Source organism: Protopterus annectens, chromosome 11.part0 (assembly GCF_019279795.1).
Source record: "Protopterus annectens isolate FY-2018-M chromosome 11.part0, PAN1.0, whole genome shotgun sequence".
In the NCBI taxonomy this organism is placed as follows: Eukaryota; Metazoa; Chordata; order Ceratodontiformes; family Protopteridae; genus Protopterus; species Protopterus annectens.
Genome location: NC_056745.1, coordinates 1,467,547,601 through 1,467,569,402, shown reverse-complemented (window position 1 = coordinate 1,467,569,402; position 21,802 = coordinate 1,467,547,601). Strand labels below are relative to the sequence as shown.

Here is a 21,802-nt window from a genome sequence, read left to right as displayed (position 1 = left end):
AGTGTGTGTGAGAGTGTGTGTGTGAGTATTTATGTTTGTGTGAGTATTTATGTCTGTGTGTTTGTGTGTCTGTGTGTGTGTGTGTGTGTGTGTGTGTGTGTGTGTGTGTGTGTGTGTGTGTGTGTGTGTGTGTGTGAGTATTTATGTGTGTGTGTGTGTGTGTGTGTGTGTGTGTGTGTCTGTATTTATGTGTGTGTGTGTGTGTGTGTGTGTGTGTCTATGTGTGTGTGTGTTGTGTGTGTGACTCTGTGTGTGTGTGTGTGTGTGTGTGTGTGTGTGTGTGTGTGTATGTGTGCCTGTGTCTGTGTCTGTATTTATGTGTGTGTGTGTGCATATGTATGTAGGGGCATAATTGCAGATGTCTGGATGTTTGTGCATGCGTGTGCCTGTGCAACTGCATTGCATGGCTCAGAAGGGGGAACACTAACGCTGTTAAGTCACAATGTTCATTTCAGAGATATGTTAATTAGATATCACACCATCTGGCTTTATCATGCCTCTGAATCATTATATTGGCATTACACCGTTAGGCATTTCAGTATTTCCCAAATAGCACACTGGTGGTGCTATATTTTATTAATCCCAGCCAGTTGTTGTGGGACAATAGTACACTGACACATCTATTTAGTTTTTAGGTATTCTTAAAATGTAGTTTTGAAGTATATGCAAGGAAGTATCTGTCCCCAATGTTAAGGCATAGAAATGAGTTCACTTCCTTGTTATTTGTGAAAAATGAGAAATAAAGACACTTAAATATTACAATATTAAGCAACAGTAAGAAATAGTCCAAAACTTCAGATGTAAATTCCTCATCTATGAAGGTACTGAAGAAACAAACTCAAACAGGCTTAGTCACTGGAATAACTCAGCCTTAATTTATAAGTGCTTTCGTCCACCAACTGGACTTCATCACATCAGTTTTCATCTGAGGTTTTGGACTGTTTATTACTGTTGTTTAATACAGTAACACTTAAATGTTTTTTATTTTTCATTTTTCACAAGTAACAGGGAAGTGAAGCCAGTCCCGTACCTTAATGCTGGGGACAGAGATCTCCTCACATCTCTGTTGTGTTTGTTTTGTACCTATTTGTCATGTGACTCACTGCTTGTGATACACGGGTTTCCTGAATGTGAGGCGGATTTACCAGAGCCATCGGTGATCTTTGTCATTTATTTTGAAGTGTATAAGACTTACAGCCTAACTGTAAAAGGTACTGTGTTCCATTGTCTATTTATTTATTTATTTATATATTTATGTTGTTTTTTACTGGGGGTATGTAGTGATCTCTTTGGACTATTTAAAACTTAGGTTTATAGATGAATACTAGGCTAACTGTTCTGAAGGACCATTTTAATCCTAGCCAATAGCATGAGGCCAAAATTAAACAATGTACTCTGTTCTTATGAGGCAAAGGCCTTAACCGTTATGCAAAACCCACCCAGTACAGATTGCTTTCTTTTTTTGTACTTGTACAGAGTACAGTGACTTCTCATCATGGTTATATGATTTTTGTGGAAGTACTGCTAAGCATTAATCCAGAGCCCACACCTGCGTAACATGGCATGTGCTGTGGAGCATTATTTGTGACAACACACATTTTCTTGTTTTTTACAAGACATTATAGGCCATTTTAAGTTGAGAATATAACAGAACATTTGGTAACTCCAGATAATTACATTTTTAAGCGCTAGACAGTGATAAGTTTGGCTAGGAAAATTTGCAGCAAACTTAGCAATCTGGTTGTAACTTTGTTCTGATTTTTATTAGATGGCGGGAATGTAAGGTGGAAAAATATGAATGTGATAAGAAGGTATAACCAGTAGAAATGTGAGTAAAGTAGTGATGTGTGTTTGATTGGTGAGATAGAGTTTAGTTTTACAGCAATCTTAGTCTACTATTAGTTTTTTTTGTATCATATAGTGAATGCAATTGTCAAAAATCTTTGGTCAGTCATGACACTAGGGATTTTGTCTGAAATGTTTGAAATACTGTGTGCTAATTTTTAGTGGATGACAATATTTTGATATTGTCATGGTCAAACTTGAAAGTAATTTGGTTGAAGAGAATTAGTTTAGCTTTTTTTCATTCAGCAGTAGCTGGGATCGTATTAGCCATTCTTCTACTGAAGAGAAAGACTTTTGAGCAATAATTTGGAGTAGTGAAAGTGGGGAAGTTGAGAGAAGGTCTTTTTTGAGAAGGTCATCAAGGCAATGGAGGAATGGTGCATACTGCCTACCTTGACCTGGCTAAGGTATTTGATACAGTATCCCACTCAGGCATTGTAAACAAACTCATGGATATAGGCATAAATCTCTGTCTTACTTCCTGGATAGGCAGCTTGTTAAGATAGTGGAGACAACCTCTACAAAAAGGCCAGTCATTAGTGGAATTCCTCAAGACTCAGTGCAAGGTCCACCCCTTTCTAGCACCTCCTTCTTGGAAATCAGGGTCAATGTTAAACAGCCTCTAGCTGATGTTTAGAAATGATTGCAAACTAGGAGTAGTCATAGAATTCCCCCAAGACACTAACATTTTACACAAATAACTAACACAAACAAATGTCTGATGCCAAAGCCACACTTTAAAACTTAATGCTATGAAATGCATAATAATACCATTTGGGAAGTGAGCCACCCTAGGATATTACTTCATCAATAACACACCCCTAAAAGTAGAACCATTAATAAAGAATTTGGGTACGTATGTAAACAGTAACCTGGCTTTTGACCAACATGTGTCTAAGGCAGTAAAGAAATCTTTCTATGTTGCTCAAGTTACAAACAAGGGCATGACATCCAAGAAAGTCATCATTCCGCTGTGTTCATCCCTCATCAGGTATGTCATTGATTACATCTCCCACCTTTGGTTTGTACCTGGCCAGGCACATGCAACAACTGGAATGACTACAGAGGTTCCTCGTAAAAAGAATACAGGATGTAAGCAGCATGTCATATGCAGATCATTTCAAAGCCCTATCTCGATACTCTATTTCCTACATACTGTTGACAGGTGCCCTATGTCTGGCATACAAGGCATCCTTGGATCCCATTCTGACGGATCTTTTGTATACCTGCAAAATGAATAGCATCAGAAGTACTTGTTCTAGGGATTTAAACTTTGATTGTGACATAAACAGGACACATTAGAGGGACAAGCATATGTTTCACAGAGTTCCCCTTCTCTGGAACATACTTTCCATTCATGTGAAACAGGGCTCTTCCTTACCCTTTTCAAGAGAAATTTGACCAGTGTATGGGAAATTGGAAATGCAAGCCAGGTCTAACACCTATGTCTCTAATGGATGGAGGCAGCCTATAAATCTTGCCCTAGATTACATATAACCATTATATTAATCTCTAAGGCACATAAGCTTGTGGGATACAACTGGGATGCTTCACTAGGCTTATGAAAGCCCCAGTGGTATGAGTATATTAGTGGTAAATAATCAATATATATTGGATTATAGTACCAAGGTTTGTAACAGTATACATGCTATTTATGAAGATATTGAAGCCAAGAGGCCTAATGTGAACCTTTGGGGTATACCTGTTATTACAGATTGACAAGGTAAGAGGGCATCTTTCCAGCAGATACATAGTTTTTGCTGGTAAGATAGCTACAAAATCACTTTATTTTACTTTTATTTTACTTTATATTGTACTTCTATTCCTACCACTGGTAGTAATTAAAAGATAACATCACTGAGATAAGATTCTTCACTCAGACCTTACATTTAAAACTGATGTTTTTACAAATGGACAATTATGTAAATGAATTTAAAAAACTTAGTTATTTTTTGCCAATTGGTCATCCAATAGTTAATGTTTTTGAAAAGGCATGCGAACATGACATATATAAATTATATCGGTTGGGCTTGCCGAGATTTTTTAATAATTTAAATTTAAAGCAACAAAAAGCCATATTAGATGTAACTAACAATTCTGATATTGTTATAAAGATTGCAGACTGGGGGTGTTATTATGAACAAAGAAGACTTTATAAAAGTAAATTAATTCTTTTTGGATGATGCCTCTAGCCGTAGGAGGATATTGAGTCCTCATGTTGAAAGAATAATGATGAACGTTAAGATGAGTATTTATAATATGAATTCAAATGGATATATAAGAATGATTTATTGTCATTTTTTATTTTGAATGACCATTTATACCATGTTTTATGGACTGCCTAAAATGCATAAAGATGCTAATCATCCACCTAACATATTTTCTAGAAGTTAGACTACAGAATCAATCTGTATGCATTTTGAATCTGTGTTAAAAAAGTATCTAGACTATGTTAAAAGATAGTGATGATTTTTTAAGGCAGTTAAGGCACTTAAGTTAAACATCAAGTCATTAAAGATAAAAAACAATACCTACCTCCGTCTCCAAAATGACTGTAACCATAACCTCAAAAGATTTTGGAACTCAGTGTCTACTTTATTAAACACAGGCTCCAAAAGCAACACCTGCGCAAATCCAGGTAAAACCCCTGCCGAACTCTCTTCACTTTTCAATTCCTACTTTATAGATACTATAGTCAAACTAGCTGCCACCTTTCCACAAACTAGTCATAAGAACAACCACATAACTCATTTCTCATCAACAAATTCTTCTTCCCAGCCTTTTACTTTCATTCCTATTACTACTTCCACCACAACTAAGCTCTCGTTAAAACTTAAACCCAGTAGCACTGCCCCAGATAACCTACCCCGAGTATCTACAAATATCAGCCAGATCCATCAGCTACCCCTTCACTATTCTCATAAACAGATCTTTCCTAGAATCCTATGTACCTTCCATATGGAAAAAAGCCTACATCATTCCTCTTCATAAAGGAGGTAAAAACACAGACATCTCTAATTTCCGACCTATTACCATACTATCCCCCATCTCTAAAATAATGGAAAAATGCATCCAAACCCAACTAATGAACTATCTACTCCAAAATGAATTCCTTTCTACCACGCTGCATGGCTTTCGACCTGGACACAGCACTATAACTGCTCTCCTTTCCTTCTTGAACACTGTCAACCACCATTGTAATGATAGCAAACTCATCTCTGTACTTTTCCTCGATCTTTCTAAGGCCTCTGACACCATCTCCCACTTTCTCTTCCTTTCTAAGCTCTCATACCTAGGCATGTCCATGTCTGCTCTAGACTGGTTTTCCAACTATCTTCCAAACAGACAACAATCTACCAAATGACTACACTCCATCTCACCCTTTCTCACTACTATCACAGGAGTTCCCCAAGGATCTATCTTGGGACCCCTTCTTTTCAGTAACTTAATTAACGACTTTCATTCTGCTATCACTCATGGATACATAGTACCAAACGCAGATAGTTCTACTATTATCTGCTTCAGCACCTCAGAAATAGAACTTAAGACTATGACCCAAAATGCTTTTTCCATTATCGAATCCTGGATGACCAATAACCACCTTGCCCTTAACCCCAGCAAAACCAAACTCCTGATCTTTACACCCAAAAAAAACCCCTCCTCTCTTAATAAATTTAACTTCACCATCTACTCATCTAATAAAACTGCCATAGAGGCAGTCCCCAATACCAAATTACTCGGCATTACAGTAGACCATAAGTTAATATTTGACCAACACGTCCACAACAACATCACACAAACACACTAAAAACTTGAGACACTTTATAGACATAAACTCTTCTTGAATTACTCCACTAGAAAAACACTTGCCCAGACTTTTCTACTACCCTCACTTCTCTATGGTGCCCCTATTCTTACAAATATTCAGACTTGCTTAAAAACCAAGATGGAATACTATTATAACAAAATTGCTAAGTTTGTGACAAATGCAAAATATTCTTCCCATCACTGCCACTCCTTACAATCCCTGAACTGGCTTGAACTCCCACAACATCTCACAAACATACAACTATCCACTGCACACAAAATCATATACAAACCCCAAGAATGCCCAGCCCTCACCTCCCTTCTAACTCTCTATCAACCAAACAGGCATCTCAGATCTGATGATCAATCATGTATATTGGCCAAAACTCCCTGCAGGTCAGAATATTTACTCCTTCATTGTAGCCATAGTTATATGTGTGTGAGATGTTGTGGGAGTTGAAGCCAGTTCAGGGATTGTAAGGAGTGGCAGTGATGGGAAGAATATTTTGCATTTGTCACAAACTTAGCAATTTTGTTATAATAGGATTCCATCTTGGTTTTTAAGCAGGTCTGAATGTTTGTAAGAATTCAAGAAGTGTTTATGTCTATAAAGCATCTCAAGTTTTTAGTGTATTTTTTTGATGCTGTTGTGGACGTGTTGGTCAAATATTAACTTATGGTCTACAGTAATGCTGAGTAATTTGGTACTATGGATCCATGAGTGATAGCAGAATGAAAGTCGTTAATGAAGATACTGAAGAGAAGGGGTCCCAAGATAGATCCTTGGGGAACTCCTGTGATAGTAGTGAGAAAGGGTGAGATGGAGTGTAGCCATTTGGTAGATTGTTGTCTGGAAGATAGTTGGAAAACCAGTCAAGAGCAGACATGGACATGCCTAGGTATGAGAGCTTAGAAAGGAAGAGAGAGTGGGAGATGGTGTCAGAGGCCTTAGAAAGATCGAGGAAAAGTGCATTGATGAGTTTGCTATCATTACAATGGTGGTTGACAGTGTTCAAGAAGGAAAGGAGAGCAGTTATAGTGCTGTGTCCAGGTCGAAAGCCATGCTGCGTGGTAGAAAGGAATTCATTTTGGAGTAGACAGTTCATTAGTTGGGTTTGGATGCATTTTTCCATTATTTTAGAGATGGGGGATAGTATGGCAATAGGTCGGAAATTAGAGGTGTCTGTGTTTTTACCTCCTTTATGAAGAGGAATGATGTAGGCTTTTTTCCATATGGAAGGTACATAGGATTCTAGGATAGATCTGTTTATGAGAATAGTGAAGGAGTAGCTGATGGATCTGGCTGACATTTGTAGATACTCAGGGGGTAGGTTATCTGGGGCAGTGCTACCGGGTTTAAGTTTTAACAAGAGCTTAGTTGTGGTGGAAGTAGTGATAGGAATGAAAGTAAAAGGCTGGGAAGAAGAATTTGTTGATGAGAAATGAGTTATGTGGTTGTTGTTATGACTAGTTTGTGGAAAGGTGGCAGCTAGTTTGACTATAGTATCTATAAAGCAGGAAGTGAAAAGTGAAGAGAGTTCGGCAGGGGTTTTACCTGGATTTGCACAGGTGTTGCTTTTGGAGCCTGTGTTTAATAAAGTAGACACTGAGTTCCAAAATCTTTTGGGGTTATGGTTACAGTCATTTTGGAGACGGAGGTAGGTATTGTTTTTTATCTTTAATGACTTGATGCTTAACTTGGTTGCGGAACTGTTTGAAGAGTTGGAGTTTGATGGGGCTTTTAGTTGACACTGATAGTGTCAATGGGGGATTCTGTTAGAAAGAAAATCTATTTCTCACGATTATTCTTCACAAAATGCATATTAACTTACAGTTTCTTCACAAATGAATTGTTTAATATTTATGTTAAAAATTATATGTAGCATAGATGTATAGTTATGCAAACCACAAATACGTATTGTAGTTCAAACTGTTTTACAACTGCATTGTAATATTAAGCTGCAAAGTATATTAACAGTTGACTGAAGAAAAAGAAAATGCTGAAGGGGTTAAAGGATGTTACTGTGGTTTACAGAGTCTGGTTCTAGAATGCCCAAGAAGGGAGAAAAGTACACACTGTTAAAGAGTTTTTTTTTTTTTATGTGAGATCTGTCCTTCCTAGGTTGGGATGGGTAGTTACAAGGAATGTTGGGGAGATAAAATGTTACTGGTACTGAAATTTACAAGGTCAAAAAAACAAGAGTGGTTGCCAGGCCAGGTGGCTTGTGTTTTTCTAAAACATTAATGTTACTATAAACATGATTGTTAAGTGCTCATGCGTAGCACTAAGCAAGAGGTATGAGGGTCTGCAGAGACCCTATTTGTTAGCATCAGAATTCTGCATGTAAGTTACTGATAACAAAGACTATAAAACCTGTGTGACTTTGCTGCTTGTTGAGACTGATTTGAAACATTGTAAAGGCACTCTCCCAGTGCTAACATATGGTGGTAGTATACTGAGATATACAGGAAATAATGCTAGTATTATACATGTAATACTAGTGGTATATCAGGATATATAGGAAGTAATGCTGGTAGTATACCAGGATATACAGGAAGTAATACTGATGGTATACCAGGGTATACAGGAAGTAATGGTGATATAACAGGATATACAGGAAGTAATGCTGGAAGTAAACCTAGGATATACAGGAAGTAATGATGGTGGTATACCAGGATATACAGGAAGTAATGATATTATACTGGGATATACATGAAGTAATGCTGTTAGTATACTGAGATATACAGTAAATAATGCTAATATTTAGGGTCTATATTATATCCTCGAACGCTTAAAAAAAACGAACGCTGGTTGATCGAACTGTTTTTTGCGAAACTGCAAAATATCGTAGCAGCAGAAACTCAAATTTTTTCCTAGGAAAAGAATTTGGTTGTCCATTTCTGTTGCTTCGGTATTTTCAGTGTTATGGCGGAAAATTACCGGTCAGATTCAGGTAAGTGTGCGATTGTGTGGATGTGAGTGTTAGGGTGATTTAGGTGAGTTAGGGTTAGGGCTCAGGTTAGGTGTGTGTGCGATTGAGTGGACATGAGGGTTAGGGCGGATTTAAGTGAGTTAGGGTTAGGGAGCGAGTGAGGTGAGTGTGCGATAGTGACAGACCTTAGGGTTAGGGTTTGGGTTAAGTTAAGTGGATAGTTAGTGTTGTGTGCATAGTTTAGTGTAGGGTTAGGTATCAGATTTTAGGTGTATGTGTGTGGATTTCTGTTTGTTTGGTGTGCTTGTGTTGTGTGTATGTGTTTTGGATCAGCGATTTTTTTCCCTGGGAAAAAAAATCGCTGATCTGACAGTTCGAGATTGTAAGCTTTCACTTAAATTAGGTCGATCAATCAGCGTTCGCTTTTTTAAGCGTTCGATGATATAATATAGACCCTAATGGTATACCAGGATATACAGGAAGTAATATTGGTAGTATACTGGGATATACAGAAAGCAATGCTGTTGATATACCAGGATATACAGGATTCTGGAAGTAGACCATGATATACAGGAAGCAATGCTGGTGGTACACCAGGATATGCAGACGTAATGCTGGTATTATACTGGGATATACAGGAAGTAATGCTAGTAGTATACTTACATATACATGGAGTAAATTCTAGTGGTATACCATGATATATAGGAAGAAATGCTGGCAGTATACTGGCATATACAGGAATTTATGCTGGTATTATATTACAGTATACAGGTTGTAATGTTGTTAGTATACTGGGATATACAGGAAGTAGTGCTGGTTGTATACTGGGATATACAGATAGTAATGCTAATGGTATACCAGGATATACAAGATGTAATCTTGGTAGTATATCAGGATATTTATTTATTCATTTGGTGACACTTGATTACTGGGAAAGTCCGACTGGGTAGAAGCCCATTTTCAGTGGAGGCCCAGGTGGAAAAGCTTCAAATTCTTACAAAACAGTTTAAGAACAATCATTTTACAATCTTCAAAAATAAAACAAAAACAGCTGCAGTTTAAATAATTATAACAAATTAAATATAATATAAAACATTAGTTAAGAATTGATGCAAGGTATATGACAATCATTTCATATTTAGAGAAATTTTAGACAGTTTGTAGAGAAATTAAAGATAATTTAGTCAAATATGAATAGGAATTGCAATATGAAGTGAGGGGAAAACAGGCTTATGGTATATTTAAAGAGAAAGTCAGTGAAGAGAATTAAATAGCAGTAGAGAGGTAAGTGAAGAAGAGGCAGTAAGGAGGTATAAGGAATGAAAAGGTACTTGCTTTCATTTAGGTATATAGTTTATCCTGGTTTTGAGCAAGAACAAAGCCAGATTTCAGCCTGAAGTCTTTCAGAGTGGTTTTGAAAGATGGGAGGGAAGGTGTAGACCTGATGGATACAGGTAAGGAGTTCCAGGCCTTAGCAACCTTTATGAGTACAGACAATGCCCAGCAGATCTGACAGGTTTGTAGACATACAGGAGTTTTTGGTCACTGGATCACAATGACCGACTGGGAACATAGCTGTGTAGAATGTTTTTTAGTGCTGGACAGGCAGATGAATGCTGAACAGTTTTATAGGTGGTAAGAAGTTGTGTGTATGTTAGTTGATGTGGCAGTTCTAACCAATTTAGGCTTTTCAGTGCTATACAGTGGTGGGTTCTGAAATGGGCATGTGCTGCAAATTTAGCAACTTTGTTATAGCATTGCTCAAGTTTTAATTTTTGTGAAGCCTGGAAGTTAGTACAGATGGGAGTGCCATATATGAGAGGGGGGTGAAGATAAGTAGTGGCAAGTGTACTTATAGCTGCATCAGGGAGAACGTTTTCGGCTCTATAATGCATTCCTAGTTTTTGATGAGTTTTTCTTATGCAATTTTGTATATGCAGGTCGAATGTAAGTTTATCATTCACTATCACTCCTAATAATTTGCCATGAGAAGTGACTTCAATGGTTGTATTATCATGAGAGAGGACTTTAAATTTTGTTTTTTCATGACAGAGGGATTTGGGGAAAAAATAGTAGTTTGGTCTTTTTTGGTTCAAAGTTGTGACTGTTAAAGCTTCCTGAGTAATTTTTTGGAGGTGTACCATGTTGTCAGATGTGCAAATGAGAGTGGAATCATCTGTGTATTGTATTAGGGTGGCCTGTTGTGTGAAAGTAATAGAGGGTGTTGGTGAAAAAGTTAAAAAGGAGAGGACCAAGGATAGAGCCTTGTGGTACACCAGTGGTGACTGGGAGGTAAGGAGAGAGCATGGAATGACATTTTACTGATTGATAACTATTGGACAGGTTAGAACCACAGAAGAGTAGGCTGAGAGAGACTTAGTGAGGACATTTGAAGAAGTTTGCTTTGACAAACTGTGTCAAAGACTTCAGACAAGTCTAGAAATAAGGAAGAGACTAGTTTGTCATCTCTATCTTTATTGACAGTATCTGTATAGGTTAGAAGAGCAATGCTAGTACTGTGGGAAGGATGGAAGCCATGTTTTGTAGGGGATAGGAGCTCTTCCTGCAGGAGATAGTCTAGCAATTGTTTTTGAATACATTTTTCAAGTATTTTGGTGAGGGGAGATAAGAATGCTATAGATCTAAAGTTGTTAATGTGTACTGGGTTTCCTCCTTTCTGTAGAGGGATAATGTGTGACGTTTTCCAGAGGGAGGGTACTTGGGATTCATGGATTGACCCATTTATAAGGATTGAGACAGGATAGGCAATGCTATTGGCTACTATTTTTAGGTATTCACTTGGAAGGTCGTCAGCTGAAAAAGTGTGTGGTTTAAATTTGTTTAAGAGAAGTTTTATATAATAAGTGGGCACAGGTTTGAAGGTGAAAGTGGATTTGGTGATATGTGGCTGATAGGCAAGGTTGGGATTAGATGTTGAAGAATCCTTGGTTAGAGATGCTATACTATTTATAAAATATGAGATGAACTGTATTGCAGTTTCAAGTGGTGAGTTATGAGGAGAGGGGTTTGGGTTGAAGTTTTGTCCAAGATGTAAGACGTCTTTAATGGATGTCCAATTTTTTTTTTTTATATTATATACAGGAAGTAATGCTGGTGATATAATGGGAAATACAGGAACTAATGCTGGTAGTATTCTGAGATATAAAGGAAATAATGCTAGACTAGTAGTATACCAAGATATACAGGAAGTAATGCTGGTAGTATACAGAGATATACAGGAAGTAATGCTAGTGATATACCAGGATGTACAAGAAGTAATGCTGGTAGTATACCGGGATATAAAGCAAGTAATGTTGGTGGTATATCAGGACATACAGGATGTAATGTTGATATTATACTGTAATATATAGGATGCAATGCTTGTGGTATCACAGGATAAACAGGAAGTAATGTTGGAGCTATACCAAGATATACAGGAATTAATGCTGCTGGTATACTGGGATATACAGAATATAATGCTGGTAATATACCGGGATATACAGGAAGTAATCCTGGTGGTATACCAGGATATGCAGGAAGAAATGCTGGTATTATACCAAGATATACAGGAAGTAATTCTGGTATTACACTGGGATAAACAGGGCATAATGCTAGTAGTATACTGAGATATACAGGATGTAATGCTGGTAGTATACTGAGATATACAGAAAGTAATGCTGATAGTATACTGGGATATACAGGAAGTAATGCTGGTGATATACTCAGATATACAGGAAGTAACGCTGTTAGTGTGCTGGGATATACAGGAAGTAATGCTGATGATATACTCAGATATACAGGAAGTAATGCTGGTAGTGTGCTGGGATATATAGGAAGTAGTGTTGGTGATATACTCAGATATACAGGAAGTAATGCTGGTAGTATGCTAGGATACACAGGATGTAATGTTAGTAGAATACTGGGATATTCAGGAAGTAATACTGGTAGAATACCTGCATATATAGCAAGTAATGCTGATAGTATACTGAGCTATACAGGAGGTGATGCTAGTGATATACTCAGATATACAAGAAGTAATGCTGGTAGAATACCTGCATAGATAGTAAGTAATGCTAATAGTATACTGAGATATACAGGAAGTAATGCTGGTGATATACTCAGATATACAGGAAGTAATGCTGGTAGTATGCTAGGATACACAGGTTGTAATGTTAGTAGTATACTGGGATATTCAGGAAGTAATACTGGTAGAATACCTGCATATATAGTAAGTAATGCTGATAGTATACTGAGCTATACAGGAGGTAATGCTGGTGATATACTCAGATATACAGGGAGTAATGCTGGTAGTATGCTAGGATACAGAGGATGTAATGTTAGTAGTATACTGGGTTATTCAGGAAGTAATACTGGTAGAATACCTGCGTATATAGTAAGTAATGCTGATAGTATACTGAGCTATACAGGAGGTAATGCTGGTGATATACTCAGATATACAAGAAGTAATGCTGGTAGTATGTTAGGATACAGAGGATGTAATGTTAGTAGTATACTGGGATATTCAGGAAGTAATACTGGTAGAATACCTGCGTATATAGTAAGTAATGCTGATAGTATAGTGAGATATACAGGAAGAAGCATCAGCTGCAGAAAACTACAATCTGTTGTCACTGTTTATAGGCAGTTGGAAATATCCCATCTGAGGTACTGTACATGATGCTGGAGACCTAATTAGATGCTGACGCATTTTATAAGAGGGTAACCAAGTTGTCCATGATTTGCACTGAAGCCACATAAAACAATATTAAAAAACTTAGTGTGTGTAGGTCTGAAGGAAGGAAACAGGAGGGATGTGATAGAAACATTTATGTACCTCAAGGAAACCCAAAGAGTGCTAATCAATGATATATTTATAATAACGATATTTGAGAATATGAGGACATAATCTAAATATAGAAGGTGGATGACAAAGGAGATATGAAGAAGTAATATTTCACACAAAGGGCAGTGACTCATTGGAACAACAATTCTGATCAGATAATAACATCAAAAGCAGTTACTGAATTCAAGACCATAGGGAACTTGTCGAAGGTTATCCTTATGAGTACTGGGGGGGGGTGAGGGTGGAGAGTGGGTAATCTGTTCAACACATAGGACCTGCAGTTTATCTAGAAATTATGGCCAGACTAATTAAGCCATGTGCTCCTTATGTGCCATCAAAATCCATGTTTTAAGTGCCCTGAACATTAATACTGCTAGTTACAATAGTATTCAGAAAATAAAACCCAGAATGCAATTTAAGATTTTAAGGAGCTTGGATGAATATAAGAAGACAAGGAAAGAAGAGGAAGGAACAGATGGTAGACACTAATCTGAGTGTTGAAAGAGAGAGACTAGACATAAACCAGTTGAACTAACTGCAGAGGCAACTTCAGAGGCAAACAGTCTTTTTCTGCAAACCATCTATTTTCTTATAGCCGCATGAATCTGTAGCATCTGTGTAACTATGATATTTTTCTGTGTAATTAAAGCATGTTGCGTCACTGAATGAAACCCAGGTGGGGCCTCCTTTTTGCTAAGAATATTTTTCCATCTTAACACCTGATTTGGTTTAGCCTTGTTAAGTTTCTTTTCACCCCACTGTGTACATTAATGTCTAGTATTCAGAGGCTGTCATGCAAAGAACAGAACGTAATAACATTTATTGAAGAGTTGCACTAGTGCAACTGCCAGTGTACATTTGAAATGTGGCTATGCCGTCTGGTTAAATGACAAGGTTTCTTTATCAACATAAGACAACATAACTATACATTAAATTAACAGACATAGTGGTTGTTCCAACTAAAGCAGCTTCCAGTCATTCTTGAGCATTAGCAGATGTCGATTGTTTTCAAAACAGCTTTTCAATGTTAATTTGTTTTAGTAAAGGACTTTGAATGAAAAGACATTTGTTGGTATTTATCATTCCTGTCACTTTACTTTGTTTCCTCTTTTTCTTACTCGAATATCTCAGATCTGTTTTTGGGTAGCTTTGCCACATAATTATATTCCCTGTCTTTAGACAATATGTTTCGTTCTTTGTAGCACCCTTCATTGTAATAGTGGTATGAACAGAACAGGAGAGGTGTGTAGTCATCCTACTGTGCATTTGACGGTTCCTTTTTTGTTGCTATGAAACTCACTGAACTCTTCCTCACTGGAATAGTGAAGTGTGAGCATCTACGAGACGTCTGCTCCAGTCACGAGCAACATCTGACCATCATTAATCACATCACTCACAGGATGACAATCCAGCTCAGCCTTCCTGACCTATATCTAGGATATGATTTCACAGTGCGGAACAAATTGGTTTTACATTTGGACACAATGTGTTCTGCCAGGCTCAACTCTATTTTTGGATCACTGTTTGCTTTATCTAAACTGTCATAAATATGTAAATGCACATTAATGCCAACAAAATTTCAGAGGTCATGCTTTGTGATTTTCTGGTGTGAAATTAGAATGTAATTGTTCTTAAAATACCTCTTACATACAGTTCTTCTTTGAGGTACCTGTGTTTTAAACCATATTTTATAAAACTGAAACAAATATATAGGTGGATCAGATTAACCTTGGTTCTGCTATATTTGTCCAGTAAAGTATTACAACATGGTGAATGGCTTCAGATTCTGCTGACTCTAGCCTTTTAGACGTTTCTGCAGAGAAACATATCACCCATATCCCCTTTGTAATTATGAGAAACTACAGCTGTGTGAGGAACTCTGCCTAACAGTAGGTATATTTTTATCCCTGTCCTGTCTCTTATTGCTATAAAAAGTCACTGGTGTCAGAAGGGGTCTGGTCTGTTTTCAGACTTTATAAAAACGGCCTAAGTCTCTTTCTGCAGACTATGGTTGTAGTGTCACATGGGAAGTTCTGCCCTGTCGCTCATAAACTGTAAGGTGGAAAAACCAGATACCCCCAAAATACCCTTATATATATTTCTCAATCACAAAAGTCCTGAGAATTTTATTATAAGTCTTCTCTAGCCATGTGTAGCCAAGATCAGTGTCTCCACAGCCTTCTCATGATGGCCATCACCAGGCCCTTACAGGACAGACATCATGATGCTTCTGTTTCATCACCCAAAGATGCCTACCTAACCCTTTCAACAATCTCTATCCTGCAGTGCACCTGTATCTCATACCTCTCACCAGATAACCAAATGACAGAGAAACACAAGGGCAAGAAATATACATGTAAAAATAACTTTGAAAACAAAAAGAGAGAAAAGTGAGCAAGACCCCTCAGAAGGACAGGAATCTTGTCTGCTATCTACTGTTATTATGAATATTCTGCTTAACTATATTGTGTTCTTCCATCATTCCCGTGACTCAAAGCCATAACAAGTTGATGGACTTGTGAGTCATATACACCCATAATCAGGAGGGAACAACCTCCAATAAACTCCGAAGAACTGCCTTTGCAAAACTCCCTGTTGCCTTAGCACAGACAACTCAGTTTATAATGCTTTGTAAATAAATGGATGGAAGGCTAGATTCCTGTCTTATAATCTCTTTTACTGAACTTCCCACCTCTGAAGAGGATCACTGAAACAACTGCCTACTGTAGTGGCTTAAGCCCAAACTAGGCCCAGTACAAGTTTACAGTTTTTGTTGTAATGAGTACAAAAGCTACTTGGTCAACCAATTACAGTCTGCTTCTTCAGTAGAGCTGTGACAGCATGATGACTCAGTGATTAATGTTCCTCCCTCACAATTACAGGATTCAGGGTTCAATCCTGCTCTCTGGGAGGAGTTTTGCATATTTTCTCTGTGAACCAAATTTTTGGTCATCTCCCTAATCATGTAAACACACACACACACACACACTGGCTGCTCTTTTCTATCTATATAATACTGAATTTCCCCTTAAGCTTATAGTTCAGTCTGTGGCTAAAAAGGGTCAGAGATGTATCAGCTTACCTACCAACTAACAAATGAAGAAATTAAAATGAAAAAAAAAAGAATCCCCGTATCTGTTTGGTACAAAGGAAACAAATGGCTGATCTGACTTATAAAATTCTTTGTTTCTGTCAGTGTAGATCCTAAAATATTGACTCTGATCCATCTGGTAAAAGAAATGTCCCACCAAGTATTTAGGTTAATCATGGACGAAGGGCAGGTTCAACTTCTGATGCAACACAGTTTCTGTCATGACCCTTGTGAACATCATGAAAGGATGTAAGGAGCACCAAGTGTCAATACCTGCTACTCTGAAGTCCTCCCCATTGTTGTGAAAGCCTCCAATAGGACAGTTCTTTTTTATAAAGATCTTCCCCTAGCCAGATCAGACAAACTTAATGGGTCTCTCCAGCACAAAATTCAAATCTGAGTCAGGGGTCACAGATTTCCATTGGTGACCTAAGATGCAAATCCTTTTAGAAAACAACTTTGGTACAGGAAGTAAGGTTTACAGAGAGCTCCATTTGAAGCATTCTGTTAAAGCCAAAAAACATACCCTAATAGAAAACGTAAGACAAAACCTGATCCCACACGTGTACACAATACCTCAAGACTACAATCAGTCCACCTGCCCAGATACAGTCCCTTCTTTCTGGCACCTGTGGAAAAAACTTTTCCATTTAGATACATTTAACCTATAGGATTAAGGTTTTCTTACTTATGGAAAAATCCTAATGACTTCTGCAAGAACAATTCCCTCTGATGAGGAGGAATGTCATCAACCACACTGTCAAGTGCAAACTGCAAAGTGCAAAATTCAGAACCTGTTCAGCTCCCTGAACAACAAATCCTGATGGCCATTGCAGACTGAACTTGCAGAGAGAACTAGGGTTTCCTTGGCCAGCAGAAGCGAACCTATCCTATCTTCTCCTCCCTTGCCTTTGCTAGAACCAATTCGGTTTGGAGGCACACGCTACCATGTAACCCCCTTTTAACAAACTCTGTATTCATAAGCCCAAGGGACAATATCATGTTATCTTCAGGTAAACCTGCCTATTTCACAACTATTTTCTCCACTTGAGACAAACCTAATTGAAACTGGACCATGAGATCAGGGGTTAATGAAAGGAACAGGAAAGAGGACTACCCACTCATCACTGTAATGGAACGGAATTACTACTTATTAGTGACCTCCTTTTTGGAAAATGGTGTCAATCCACTATGTGCAGAAAAACAAACTTTTTTCTTATGATTTTCATCTGTTTCATTAACAAGCATTAGCAAGTGCCCCAAAGAGAATGTCTGGCTGAATGGTCTGGCTCCTGATTTTTGACCTTCTGTGAATAAGAGTGTTCTTTAAGCCAATCCTGTCCTGTGGGATAACGCTGTAAATCCCATACTTAAAACTGTAAAAGGCAATTTGGTAGAGGATTTTAGAAGCTGTGCAAAGCAAATTAAGCACTCTTGCCTTTTCATTTTTAAAAAATAGCTTTTCCAAAATCCCAGAGGCCTGACTGATTGCATCACTTTGATACATGACTATATGTAACAGTAGTTTTGAGGATCATGCACCCATTGACCTTGTTTTTCTTCTTTTTTTATGTTTAGGATGTCAGAGACATTCAAATCCATATACAGGGAAAAATACATCACAAAGCTGTAGCCATACCCTGATCATCATAATGCATATATTTAAATCAGCTTAGAAACTCTTTAGACAGAAGCATAACAATTTTTGACACCAACAAACCATCTAAAATTTAGATTAGGGTTCTGAAATATAGACCATCTCTAAATTTCACAATATGCTTTTCATTGTGGAGAGGGCATTGAACTGCCAACATCTATCAATGGATCTTTTTCACAAGAAAACAAAAGGCAGAAGATCTTGCCCAAGGCATCCAATTACTGATCTCACTAGCTCCTACTCAGGTATTATTTCAATGTCCCTCTAGCAGTGTTCCTTCATCAACTTCATCAAGTCAAAATTTATAAACCTGGAAGGTTGTACACTTTCTTTTCAGAAGCATCATTCCCACTTTCCAACAGTTCTTCCTTTGACTCTCAGGACAAGAAGGAGGGGAGAGCATATGGCTGTTTCAGGTCTCCTCAAGGGTTTTAGCAGGTCTACATTCATTCTGACCATTTAGTGCACTTAGTTTATTATAGGATTACGCCACAACAAAAGTTTTCTGAAAACTGGTTATCATTTTTTGCATGGAAGTACATACTTCTGAAGTTTTTAGTGCAAGAAATCTTGACAAGGCCTAAAATAACAGGGGGACAAAGGCCCAAAAATAGGGACAGATTTTGTATACTTAGAAAAATCTTATAAACTTTGTGGCTAGAATAACAGGATTTATGTCAGCATGCATTTTTCCAAAGGATATGAAGTCTAAAACTCAATATATATGTCATTATTTAGTGACTTCAATCCTCAGTTACATGCCAGAAAATCACACATTTTATGAGGAAAGGATCAAAGGTTTGAGACAAAAATCTGGACCTACTGCAAAATTCTGGACAGTTAAGAGGTATGTTGAAACATCACAAATTCATCCCTTTTCTGAGCTCTCAGCATTTACAGATATATTAGGCTATTTATTAATGCTGGGCAACAAAGGGGGGGTTTATGATAGGGTGATCTTGTACCCTAGAATCACTGGATCTGCTCAACAGGGGGCAACTTAATACGTCAATCCCTTTCAGGCATTGGAATAATCAGGTAAGGACTGACAGCCTAATAATGTCCCTGTAACTTACCACATACCATATTAATCACAAAACATGAGATGCAATATATATTTTATTGAGAACAAGCCACCTCAAGCTGTACAGACACTAAAGACATTTTTGCTGCTTTTATAATTAATCTTATAGGCAGGCATTAAGATTGTCACCTTTACATATGCAGAAGTGATATTTTGCAAGGAAAAAATACCTTTAATTTAAAAGATGTATTTTTACTTCACACTAAAGTGTCTCTGTTGTAGATATTAAGTTGTTGCTATTATTTTATATTATATTAAACTGTTTCATACATAGTATAATAATCTGTCCTTCAACCAGATAACTGCTTTTCTCAAGGCAGTTCAAAGATTTGACAGGGTGTTACTCCCTGTAATTTAGAAAAGACAGCCCAGAGCTACCCATTTGAAACAACAACGTCAGATTGCAAAGAAGGACTGCTATCGCTGTTTCAAAAAAAAAAAAAAAAAAAAAAAAAAGATTATGGGGCCAGAGCAACACCATCTACTGGTGCCACACTCATTTGTTATGATTTACAGAGACAGGAGTTGGGGAAGGCTATGTCTGTGCATAAATCTTGCTGAATTAATGATCCTACAAAATGCCTCTAACAGTACCAAGAAAATATGGCAAGCACATTTCTTCTCAACATCTTTCAGACAGTTTCTTCTACAATAACATCCCATTTAACAAGAACAGTCCATTCTTAAAATGCTTTGTCATGTAAAAAAAAAAAAAAAAAAAAAAAAGAGTTAGCAGCTGACATTCCAAACGTAACATTGCATTGTGCATGGTACATTTACAGGAAAATGAGTTTCCTTCTGTGACAGTGTAGCTTTCTATTTCATAAAAGAACAACTGAAGCAGCAAACAATAACAATAATAATCTGTTGTGTGTGGCTAACCTGATACTTTGAATAAGCAGAGTAATATAATATTCAGTATTAAAAAATAATAAATACATATTTTACATTTCACAAGAAAAAAACTTACAAAACCCTACTTTGACAGAAAATAAGAAATACATGATTATATTTACATATTATAATGCCTAAATATTTATAGTGCAAATCTAATGAAATTTGTAACTTAAAGCAGTCCTCATCTGGAGAAAGTCTGAGTGCAATCCATAACATGTAAGAATGCACTCTGCTTTGATCCTTTGTTTTTTCTAGGTGTTATTCTTTGACTGAAATTCTTTCTTTATCGAAGGTACTCTGGAACTTCTACCTATAAAAGCAAATAAAAATAAAACAAATAAATAAATAAACAAAAGCAAAGAAAACCCATAACTGCAGTGTGTAAAACAATAATGAAGGACAGATCACGTGGCTTGCAGATGCAGAAGAACATTAGTCTGCAGTATGAAAACATATAAATTTGTTCAAAAGGCAGCAATTTTATGTCTATAACATCTAAAAAAGTATGACTGAGCACACTAAAATAGTGTTAGCGTCTGTCATCTCTGAACTGTTCTACAGATGTACCCATATAAACATTTCCGTGACATGTTCCTGTACTGTTTGTAACATTTACTTCATGATTTTGATGTAATGTTTTACTTTGTAATCCTGTATTATTCTAAAAGAAAGAAAAAAACACCTAAGAGTGAAATGTCTAGAAAAGTATAAAAAGATATAAAACTTTGCATATTTGCACTATATCCCAGACATATTTTTATTTTGCACCATACCACAGACAGATTTTTTTTTTATGTTGCTTGAAATAGCAATTACCAAAACATACTATATTTTGATTCTATGACAGGAACTCAACAAAGCTTTTATAGACAACCACGTTGATCAAAAGATGGAACTGGTATGCTTTTCAAATCCATTTTTTCCTTAAGGCACTTTAAGGCCGCCTTCACTCCCAAAGTGATGTCCCGGGGTAAAATACTAAAGCACTGCACCAGTGCTAGACTATGATGTTCTCAAGGCAATGACTTCATATAATGCTCCTTAGAAAAAAAGAAAATTCTGAGTTACATCTTAAGAAGAGAAGGATGATAATTCCGACCATTCTCAGGAAATTAATCATTATTCATTGTTATATTACAAAAGTTTAATCTTGTAAGTTACAGCTGATTTGTTCCCATACCTACAAACTGAGAACAGGTAGTTATTCAGTCTACCTTTGTTGCATAGGAGCAGTACATGTGTAATCACCTGGATCATGGACCAGATCCAGCAGGAGACGTCCCACATAATGTAGAGCCAATCTGTTTTCTTAGGTCAGTGTGACATGCCTAGCATAGTCTAGCCCTTGCACTCATGGATATATTGCAGCCACGCTTCCATATTTCTCCATTATATGGAAAAAATGATTATTCAACTCCTCTGCATGTCATGTGATGTACATATTTCTGCAGAACAACATAAACATGGTATAGACACACGAAAGTAGACAGAAATCAGAATAACATTTGGAACAGAAAAGGAGAGTGTGACAACAGTCATTAATCAGTTCCTCTGGTCTGACTGTGCATGCTGTTAAACCAAGCAATTAATTTTGATGTCCACTGATTTTCTTGTGTCCCCTTTTTAATCTTACAGCACTGAGGGG

General features: G+C 37.1%; 1 protein-coding gene across 1 annotated transcript in view; it reads right to left on the bottom strand.

Annotated features, from left to right (window-relative positions):
* Positions 1–19,282: 19,282 nt before the first annotated feature.
* LMOD2 (leiomodin 2) overlaps positions 19,283–21,802 on the bottom strand; it is a 43,066-nt gene continuing 40,546 nt past the window's right edge. Inside the window, exon 3 of the mRNA XM_044088775.1 lies at positions 19,283–20,467. Within this exon, the coding sequence (XP_043944710.1) occupies positions 20,441–20,467 (27 nt within the window). The 3' untranslated portion in view covers positions 19,283–20,440. The remainder of the gene's footprint in view (positions 20,468–21,802) is intronic.